Genomic DNA, 11,420 nt, shown 5'->3' with positions numbered 1-11,420 from the left:
CCACCTAATTGACAAGATTCCTTTTGGGAAGGTTTCACGGAGAGTCAGAAGTTATTTTGAAAGGCAAACACCACAAAGAGATGTGGGAGAAAACAAAAAAGTCTGCATAACTGACATAACAACTCCTAGACATGATGGTAAGAGAAAAAAGCAAGTTGCAAAACATATGCATAGTAAGAGAGAATTTATGTAAAAATTTAAAACCTATAAAACTATGTATTTCTATAGGTAAATATATACGTATATAAATGCACAGCAAAAAGGTAATGGAAGAGTATATACTACAGAGCGATATTTTCCATCTGGGAAGGGGGTACTTTTTATTCTTTTTCCTAGAATATATTCTCAGATAATTAAATACAAAATGAAGAACTTTTACATTTCTAGGAAGTACTACATATGATGGTTTCCTTAAAATAGTTTGCTACCAAAGACACAGTTTAGCAAATACCACTGTTGTCTATATTTCAACATTACCATACTTCATCCTTGCTGTCCCTCACCTTTCTCTCATTGCTCTACACAAGCTCAAATTTAAGGAAGTCGTTTTAGCTTTTTCTTGAGTATTTGATAATGAAGCGCTGATACAGTTGTCGGGAAGTATCAAAATCAAGGTGAGAACTGATACAATGAGAATAAAGGTAGGCAGCTTCATCTTTTGGCTTTAATGTGATGCATTTAGAAGTATGAGCAGGCCTCTGAAGACAAGATGCTTTAAGAGTAAGATTCTTACTGGGTGTGCCCTGTAACATCAACTTGCCATGTTCATTTACCTACTGCAGAGGAAAAGTTGTAGCAGCAAGGTTAACACTTAAAAGCACACTTGGCTTCTCAGAAGAGAGATGATATATAAATCCCAGAGAGCACAAGCAGTGCTATAAGTCTACCAAATTAATGTGACATTTGTTTAGAAGCAAAGCATCGTTGCTTGAAATTAGAAATTCTTTAAGAGTGTTTCTGAATTTTTTTCATTACATATGATTAATACTAAAATACTTGCATTTAGGAAAATTTGCTCAGAATTCTAATTTGTTTCCTTTGAAAAGGGAAAAGCCATCAAAGTCAGACATATGAGTAAAATGAATTTTGGTCCACAGCACCAAATATATTATTGTTTTTGTTAACTGAAAACTACAGAACAGCAACATACTAGAATCAATGCCTATTATGAAATCAAATAAATGTATGTATTCAATGAATCCCAGCTTTTAGTTATTAAAATCTAGGTAATACCTTTTGTAATTTAGAAAAGAAAGAAGATCTACTTAGTTGCTATATCTCCAGACATTATTGTAAGGCTGCTGCTGGCTGAAACCATCTATACCCTTTTCTGGGAGAGCTCAACATCTTCAATAGTCACAGAGTAGGTATTCCTTCTCTGCCACATTGCATCTATAAAGAAAACTATAATAGCAAACAGAAGTCAAAAGATGAATTTCAAAAGTTAAAGGCACAGATCAAACCACTTCTGGAGATAATATAAGTAATAATTATAAGGGTAAATTCTAGTATTTGGAGATAACATCAATGACCTAGACTCCTTGTACCATTTATAATATAGAAAACTGCAAATTATATTAAAAGACATAGTATCACAATTCATTTTTTATATGTTCTAAATATTTGGCATAATGCATAACTCGCCTTATTTAGAAATGACCTGATAATGTATTTTCAAAGCGATTATAAAAATGTCAGGTTGTAGAGTTTCACATCTACCTGACTTCCATTCTCCTCACTATCCTCCTTCCGTATTTCCCAAATTTTATCTTTTCATACTGAGAACCTGTATCATTCTTTCTTACTTTAATGCCAAATAAAAAGTAATCACTAATAATACATGGCTAATACTAACAACAATAACAACAACAAAAAAGACATCAATTTAGCTGTAACAGCCATAGCTTTAGGGTATTTTCAGGAGATATCCCCAGAACAAAACAAATTTAAACACTCATATTTCATACAATAATGTGATGCTTTTTTTTTCAGATTGCTGTTTACCCCAAAACTGTTGCAATATACATTTTTAAAAACAATATTTTCCTCTATAATCACAAAGCAAAACAAGATGCAGAATCCCCATCATTACAGAAACAATGATTGTATACTTTTAACATAATATTCAGGTATTTTTAATGACTATCTTATACCTATTTTTAAATATATATACTAAATGTATACACTTACTAGTTGAAAAATATATTGGTTCTACCTACGTACTACTTTTAATACACAATACAGTTACTTGTGTCTTCTTCCTAATAGCACAATTTATAAGGACAGGAACACAAAAGATATGTTAAAGAGGTGAAGAAACTATCAGAGAAATTTCCTCAGCCTTAGTTTACCATCTCTTTACCTCTCCTTTATGCACATACTGCAATTGGCTGGTCCTCTTTTATTTCTCTTTCATCCTATTCCTACCTAATGACCTCTCAGGCCTCAGGGTAAAGACAAGTATTCCCTATTATTTATTGTTGCTAATGAATTAGCTTAAATTACAAGTCAAAAAAAGAAGAAACACTTGAGGTTAAGAAAGATACACAGAAACCAAAGGAGAGTAAAGGAAAAAAAATATGGAAAGTGGTTTTACCCCATCAATAATTATCTGGCAACTCTGGAGCAGAGGTTCCTATCTGGACTTAATATCAGTAGTATTGGGTCAAAAATCGAGAGTTCAACTCTCCAATTATCAGGCTTTATAACTTTACTTTTTGGAATAAAGCTCAATTTCATCTCTAATTAGTGTAAAAAAATTTCACTCCAAAGGAGAAGAGTTTATTTCCCATCTGCATGTATACTAGTAGAAATGGCAAGGCTTTCTTCACTATCTGTGGAAGAAGCAGGGGGACAAAACAATTTTTCCTGTATTTGTACTCATGATTCTCCTTGTCTCCCCTGTTGCCCTGCATAAACACAAACTTCACAGGACACTGAGCACAATCATCTGATTTAAAAAAAACTTTAGCTTATCTCCGACTCTTCCCACACCACCCTCCCAAACACACACAACAGAAATCAAATCAGTGTGTTCAGTTTAGCAAGGGGAGTAACTAAAGAAGATACAGGGAGGGCTCACAGAACACTTAATACTAAGTTAAAATTCTAACATCATAACATCAAGGTGTCAATTCAACTTTAAACCCATCTGGGAAAGTTTAAGCTATTAACTTAAAAATATGGTAGTACTTCTATAGTAACTGTAACCTCTTTATATCCTCTTAATTGCTCATGCTAACAACTTTATTGCATACTACTGCTTCTCATAAGAAGTAAATCCAGGGACCATTCCATTTTATCTTAGACATAACATTTACTAGTTTTCCAAGCATGACAGAAATGGAAAAATATATATATTAGAACACGAACAACTTATGTTAATCTCTACAATTTGTGATCCTTCTGTGAGCAGTGTCTGATTCCATTAAAATGAACAAATTTAAGTTCAGTCCTATGCTTAAGAAAAAAAAAAACCCTAATGAGACTAATTTACAAAGTATACAAGAATATAATTTCATAATAAATCTTTCCAGTGTTTGCTATAACCACATTACATGAAATGTTTCCCTTCACAGAAACTCAGAAGGACAACTCTTATAAAATGGAACAAACTCTTCTGTGTTCATCTCTGGCAAGCAATGAACAATACAATTTGCTCACAAAGGGTTTAAAAGTGCTGCCCCAGGAGAATAAACCACTCACTAACATGATGTATGAATGAGTCTTGGTGAGTGGCAACTCTCTGGGACCTCTTCCTCTCTTCTCACACCAGTGAACCCATCTCACATAAAGTCTAAGAGAAAACTAAAGCCATTGCAGAAGTGAAACTCAGCATGCTCCACTCAAATACTTCTAAGGTAACCACTCTAAAACAAAATCAGCAGAATTCATCTCTTTTATCCAAAAAAATCCCCCCAAAACAACAAAAAAACCCAAAAAACCTCAACAAACCAAAAGGCAAATGCTGTCGTTCAATCATCAGAAAGACTTACAGAGGCAAAAAATATGACAACAGCAATAATTCAAGTAAAGTATATATGAAAATTGAAACACGCCACTTTCAAGTTAAGACAAAAGTGAAGGGGAGCTATGATCTTTATATCAGAGTCAAAAAGCTTAGGCATTATCACCAAATGTTAATTCACTTTACAGTCATCAATGAGACTATTGTATATATTTTTGCACCTTGCGCTTGTAAAAGCAGATAAAATATTTAATATGTAATTTTACAATGTATTTTACCAGCTCAGCATACAGGTTGTATATAGATTATATCAAAGTAGTAGACAGTTAAGGGGCCTGTGCAAACCCTGCAAAAATAGTACTTCAGGTATCTGCTAATTAAAAAAAAAAAAGAAAACAAAAACAGTTCGCCGTTTAGAAGTGATACAATTCAAACTACCACAAAATACAAAGGGCTGCAAAAATGTATACCATTCCAACAACATATATAAGTTATTAAATAAAGATTTGATTTAAAAGAATATAAATGAAGCCTTTAAGTAGGTCTTTTCTACATGCATATTATTCCTTATTAAAGAAAAAAATATGTAAAAAGGCCATTGGTAATTGCTTTGTTAACATTTGTAGAAAAATGCCAATTCTCTGGTCACAAACTCCACTAAGTTTAGCACTTAAGGTCTCTGCAGTGTTATAAACGTAATTTAAAATACTGTTAATTCTATAATTCCATTGGTAAAATAATGTGACTTGGAATACGGCAGTCTTCATGTTGAGGGCAACGATCCACAGTCTGTTTAATTTCCTAAGTGTGAACAGTTATCCAGAAGAACAGCACCCTCCACCACTGCTCTGAGCTTGAGGTTCATCATCAATAATCTGTACACCTCGCCTTGCAGATCCTGGCTGACTGGAGCCATTGCCTTTCGCTCTCTCATCCACTTGTGCTGTTTCTATCATCCCTAAGAGAGGGAGGAAACAAGTTATTTAGGACCACAGCCTATGAGTTTTCTCTTTCTTGTAAGTTTTTTTTCAGTGTACCATGATAGCCATTTCTGACTTTCAACCAACAAGGAAACTAAATATAATAAACATTTTGTCAGCTCACTAAATAGCTTTTCCTGCAAATTATAAATAGTTAATGGCAAGTGATCAATAGAAAAACTTTTGCTCTGAACAAATGACTGTATACAAGTATAATCCTTAAGACTTTCCAAATATTCTTAGCAACATGTCAAAGAAGTTCAAATTATTCCAAGCGCAACTAATATTTAGGGAATAAGATTTATTCTTCAACTAGTAAAGTAATACTTTTTTTTTTTTTTTAAGATTTTATTTACTTGTGTGACAGAGAGACAGCCAGCGAGAGAGGGAACACAAGCAGGGGAGTGGGAGAGGAAGAAGCAGGCTCATAGCGGAGGAGCCCGACGTGGGACTCGATCCCGCAACGCCGGGATCATGTCGAGCCAAAGGCAGACGCTTAACGACTGCACCACCCAGGCGCCCTGTAAAGTAATACTTTTAAGCAAATAATATTTGAAAGAATGAAAGAGTTTTAGATGAGGGAGGAAAACAAAGCCAGAGGACTCATGCTATTTGACTTAAAGATGTTATCAGAAAGTTATTCCAATAAAGAGTGAGATATTGGTGAAAGGAGAGCTCTAAAGATCAATGAAACTAATAATACACTATATATTAACTGAATTTAAACAAACAAACAAACAAACAAACAGAGATCAATGGAACAGAGCCCAGAAACAGACCCCCACATATACGGTCACTTGAGTTTTGATGTATATGCGAAGATTATTCAATGAAGAAAGAATCTTTTCAGAAACAGTATTAGAACCAGACATTTACATGTAAAAAATAAACCTTGATCTATCTATATCCCTCGCCATATATAAAAATAAAAAAATGAATTATGGACCTAAACAAAAATTTCTAGAAGAAAACACAGGAGGAAATCTCTGTTGGAAAAAATCTTTGTGACTCAGAATTAGGCAAAGATTTCTTATATAGGACACACAAAAAAATGAATCATAAAGAAAAACTGACAAATCAGATCTTATTAAAATTTAGAACTTCTACTCCAAAAGACACAGTTAAAAAATGAAAATATAAGACACAGACGAAGAGTAAATATTCACAAAATACATATCTGAAAAAAAGAAGAAAGAAAAGAGGGAGTCCTTAGAACAATAATTCTTTAACTTGGGTCCAGAGAGTGCTCTTAAACAATGGTTTTCAAATTTAGGTGTACAGGAAAATCCAGTAAGATGAAATAAGAAAACACGACAAATTCTAACTTCTACTTATTATTTCCAAATCTTTCAAATTTTCTATTTTTTTGTTTTATAAAAATGTACAACATACAGAATTTGTATATATTCTCTAATTTTTAAATAAACATGGGAAATACTCAAATTTTTTTCTATAAAGATGTGAGATTTAGGGGCATCTGGGTGGCTCAGTCGATGAAGTGTCCCTTTCTTGATTTTGGCTCAGGTCATGATCTCAGGGTTGTAAGACTGAGCCCTGTATCGGGCTCCATGCTCAGTGCAGAGTCTGCTTGGGATTCTCTCTCCCTCTCCCTCCACCCCTTCCCCCGCTCCTGCATTCATGCACACTCTTTGCTCTCTCTCAAAAAATAAATAAATAAAATCTTTAAAAAAAAAAAAACACATGAGATTTATAACATTTCTAAGCTACAGATCTAGAACCTTGGTACTCAAAGTATAGTCTGAGGACCAGCATCATCATCACATGGGTGCCTGTTAGAAATGAAAAGCTGAGGCCCACACCAGACCCATTCTAATCAAATATGCATTGTTTAATAAGATCTCCAAGTGATTGATAGGTATGTATAAAGCAGTAAAAATAGAAACTAGATTCTCAAATTTCAGGGTGCATCACAATCACATGGAAGGATTGTTAAAACACAGATTCTAGGCACCACCTCCAGAGGTTTTGATTGAGTTGGCTTGGGTAGGGCACAAGAATCTGCATTTCTAACACACTCTCAAGTGATGCTGATGCTGCTGATCAGGGGACCTCACTTAGAGAACTAAAGCTCTACAAGAACTTTGAATGACCTTCCAAGTTTTCATAAAACTGAAATCTACTCCCAAGTTTGTGTATATGTACATTTTCCTAGAGACAAAAACCACAGTTTCATCAAATTCTCAGAAGAGTGTGAGGTCCATAAATTCAAGGAATATAATCCGACAAAATAATTTCAATCTATTATTCCATAGACAAGGGTTTTCCTAAGTATGGCACAATTCTATTGGTGATAAACAGTTTCCTCTCTTTTATTTTTTTATTTTTTTAAAGATTTTATTTATTTATTCGACAGAGATAGAGACAGCCAGCAAGAGAGGGAACACAAGCAGGGGGAGTGGGAGAGGAAGAAGCAGGCTCATAGCAGAGGAGCCTGATGTGGGGCTCGATCCCACAATGCTGGGATCACGCCCTGAGCCGAAGGCAGATGCCCAATTGCTGTGCCACCCAGGCGCCCCAGTTTCCTCTGTTTAAAAAAAACTTTCTACTATGAAAAACTTCAAATATATATAAAAGTACAAAAAAATGGCATAATGAAAATACATTATGTTCATCACGCAATTTCATCTATACTCAGCAAGGCTCCCTACTATTATTTTGATTCAAATTCTAGACACATAATTTTATTCATAATTTTAATATGCTCTCTAAAATATAAGGACTCTTTTTTAAAAAAACAAGAACTTTTTAAATAAATATAACCATAACACCATAATCATAACTAAAAATTTACAATAATTTTTAAAATAAAGAATAATTCAATTTATTTAAACTAAAAACAAACAACATTTCAGCCATTTCTCCCACCCCCAAACCCCTGCCTCTGGCAACTACTAATCTGTTCTCTGTATCTACGAGATTGGTCTCTGTTTCCATTTCTGATTTTATTTATTTGACTCCTCTCTTTTTCTTGGTGAGTCTAAATTTTTTTCAATTTTATCTTTCTAAAGAACCAGCTAGTTTCACTGATCTTTTCTATTGTGTTTTTAGTATTTATTTCATTTATTTCTGCTCTAATCTTTGTTGTTCCCTTCCTTCTCCTTTGTTCTTTTTCTAGTTTCTTGAGGTATAAAGTTACATTGAGACTTTTTTAAAAAAAGCTTTATTTACTCTTTTTAGTAATCTCTACACCAAGTGTGGGGCTTGAATTCACAACCCAGAGATCAAGAGTTGCATGCTCTTCCAACTTAAGCCAGCTAGGTGCCTCTATTTGAGACTCTGATTCCTGAGTTAGGTATCGCTATGAACTCCCCCCGCTTTATAAAGATTTTACTGAGTAACCTCTACAGCCAACATAGGGCTCGAACTCACAACCCTGACATCAAGCATCTCACACTTCACTGACTGAGCCAGCCAGGCGCCCCCGAACTTCCCTCTTAATACTACTTTTGCTGCATCCCATAAGTGTTGGTAAATGTGTTTACTTTTTTGTTTGTTTCAAGGTATATTTTGATTTCTCTTCTGATTTCTTCTTTGACTTACTAGGTTGTTCAGTAGCATGTTGTTTAATCCCCACATATTTGTGAAACTTTCAGTTTTATGTAATTAATTTCTAGTTTTATGCCATTGTGGTTGGAAAGGATGCTTGATATGATTTCAATCCTCTTGAATTTATTAAGACTTGTTTTGTGGTTTAACATACAGTCTTGGAAAATGTTCCATGTGCACTTGGGAAAAATGTGTATTCTGTTGTTTTTGGATAGAAATGTTCTGTAAATATCTGTTAAGTCCACCTGATTTAACATGTCATTTAAGGCCAATGTTTCCTTACTGATTTTCTGTCTGCATAATCTATCCATTAATGTAAATAAGGTATTAAAGTCCCCTACCATTATTCGTATTGCTGTCTATTTCTTCCTTTAGGTCTGTTAATATTTGCTTCGTATCTTTAGGTGCTCCTGTGTTGGATGCACAAATATTACAAATGTCATAACTTCTGGGGCACCTGGGTGGCTCAGTCATTAAGCGTCTGCCTTCGGCTCGAGTCATGGTCTCGGGGTCCTGGGATTGAGCCCTGCATCAGGCTCCCTGCTCAGCGGGAAGCCTGCTTCTCCCTCTCCCACTTCCCCTGCTTGTGCTCCCTCTCTTGCTATCTCTCTGTCAAAAAAAAAAAAAAAAGTCAAAACTTCTTGTTGGCTCGACCCCTTTATCATTATGAAATGCAGTTCTTTGTCTGCTATTGCAGTCGATGTTTTAAAGTCCATTTTGTCAGATATAAAAATAGCTACTCCAGGGGCGCCTGGGTGGCACAGCGGTTAAGCGTCTGCCTTCGGCTCAGGGCGTGATCCCGGCGTTCTGGGATCGAGCCCCACATCAGGCTCCTCGGCTGGGAGCCTGCTTCTTCCTCTCCCACTCCCCCTGCTTGTGTTCCCTCTCTCACTGGCTGTCTCTATCTCTGTCAAATAAATAAAAAATCTTAAAAAAAAAAAAAATAGCTACTCCAACTTTCTTTTGGTTTCCATTTGCATGGAGTATCTTCTTCCATCCCTTCACTTTCAGTCTGTGTGTGTCCTTACATCTAACCTGAGTCTCTTATAGATAGCATATAAACAGGTCTTGTTTTTTTTATCCATTCACTCTGTCTTTTGATAGGAGAATTTAGTTCATTTATATTTAAAGTAATTATAGGTATGTGTTTACTGCTGTTTTGTTTTCTAGCTGTTTTTGTAATTCATTTCTGTTCTTTTCTTCTTCTCTTGCTATTTTCCTTGGAAGTTTGGTGACTTACTTCAGTTGTATGCTTATATTCCTTTCTCTTTATCTTTGGCATATTTACTACAGGTTTTTACTTTGTAGTTACAATGAAGCTTACATATATCAGCTTATACCAATACATTTTAAGTTTTTAACATCTTAAGCTTGAACCCATTGTAAAGCTCAACGTTATTACTCCCCCACCGATGTTTTACTTTTTTGATGTCACATTTTATATTTCATCTTATGTATCCCCCTCAACTAATTATTGTAATTATGGTTATTTTTACTATTTTTATCTTCTAACCTTCATACTAGCTTTATAATCAATAATATACTATCTTTACTAAATATTTACTTTCCAGTGAGATTTCTTCTCTCAAGTGTGTTCTTGTTACTAATTAGCACCCTTTCTTTTCAGGTAAAAGAAGTCCCTTTAACATATCTTTAGGGCAAGTCTGTTGATGATGAACTTTAGCTTTTGCTTGTCTGGAAAGTTCTTTATTTTTCCTTCCCTTCTGAATGATAATTTTGCCAAGTAGAGAATTCTTAGTTGGAAGTTTATTTCTTTCAGCACTTTGAATATATCATGCCATTTCCTCTGGCCTGCAAAACGGCTGCTGAAAGATCTGCTGATAATCTTATGGGGGAGGGGGCTTGTATGTAATGAGTTGTTTTTTGCTTGATGCTTTTAATATTCTCTCCTTATCTTTTACTTCTGACATTTTACTTATAATGTATCTTTGGTGTGGATCTCTTTAGGTTCCTCTTATTTGGAACTCTCTGGGCTTCCTGGACTTGGATGTCTGTTTCCTTACCCAGGCTGGGGAAGTTTTTGGCCATTATTTCTTCAAATAAGATTTCTGCCTCTTTCTCTCTTCTCCTTCTGGAATCCCTCGGATGCAAATGTTAGGCTGTCTGATGCTGTCAAGTCCCTTAAACTATCTTCAATTTTTTCATTTTCTTTCTTTTTGCTTTATCCCTCTCATTTTTTTTCTTTTTCCTGCTCTGTTTGGGTGAGTGCCACTGCCTTGTCTTTGAGTTAACTGATCATTTCTTCTAATTCACCTAGTCTGATGTTGAACATCTCCAGTGTATTTTTCAGTTTATTTATTGTATTCTTCAGCTCTATCTGGTACTTCTTTATATTTTCCATCTCCAGTTGAAGTTCTCACTGTGTTCATCCATTCTTCTCCCCAATTCAGTGATCATTTTTATACCATTACCTTGAACTCCATATCAGGTAAATTACTTATCTGTTTCATTAAGGTTTTTTCCCCGAAGTTTTATCTTCTTCTTTCACTTGGAACATACTCCTCTGTTTCTTCATTTTGTGTGACTCTCCACGTTGCTTTCTATACAGTAAATGGAACAAGCTGCTTGTCCAAGCAGCCTATTATATTTTTAATAGCTCCCAGTAATGGAGGATGTCCCAAGACCTGTCAGTGTCCCAAAGGGGAGGATCTCAGCACCTAGATTCAGTGTGACTGGAAGTCAAATCTTTAGGCATCAGCTTTTGAAAGTATGCAAATATAGGGACACCTGGGTGGCTTAGCTGGTTGAGCCTCTGACTCCTGGTTTCAGCTCAGGTCATGATCTCAGGGTTATGGGATCGAGTCCTGTGTGGGGCTCCGTGCTCGGGGTGGAGTCTGCTTGGGTTTCTCTCTCTTCTCCCTCTGCCCCTCCCCCCGCTCATGCTC

At 35.3% G+C, this 11,420-nt stretch overlaps 1 protein-coding gene across 1 annotated transcript in view; it reads right to left on the bottom strand.

The window, feature by feature from the left end:
* Window positions 1-294: 294 nt before the first annotated feature.
* Window positions 295-11,420, bottom strand: part of RAB21 (RAB21, member RAS oncogene family) — a 36,023-nt gene continuing 24,897 nt past the window's right edge. Inside the window, exon 7 of the mRNA XM_002915614.4 lies at window positions 295-4,925. Coding sequence (XP_002915660.2) covers window positions 4,783-4,925 — 143 coding nt within the window. The 3' untranslated portion in view covers window positions 295-4,782. The remainder of the gene's footprint in view (window positions 4,926-11,420) is intronic.

The sequence above is a fragment of the Ailuropoda melanoleuca genome, chromosome 15, assembly GCF_002007445.2.
Source record: "Ailuropoda melanoleuca isolate Jingjing chromosome 15, ASM200744v2, whole genome shotgun sequence".
In the NCBI taxonomy this organism is placed as follows: domain Eukaryota; kingdom Metazoa; phylum Chordata; class Mammalia; order Carnivora; family Ursidae; genus Ailuropoda; species Ailuropoda melanoleuca.
This window is presented reverse-complemented; position numbering and strand designations above follow the sequence as displayed.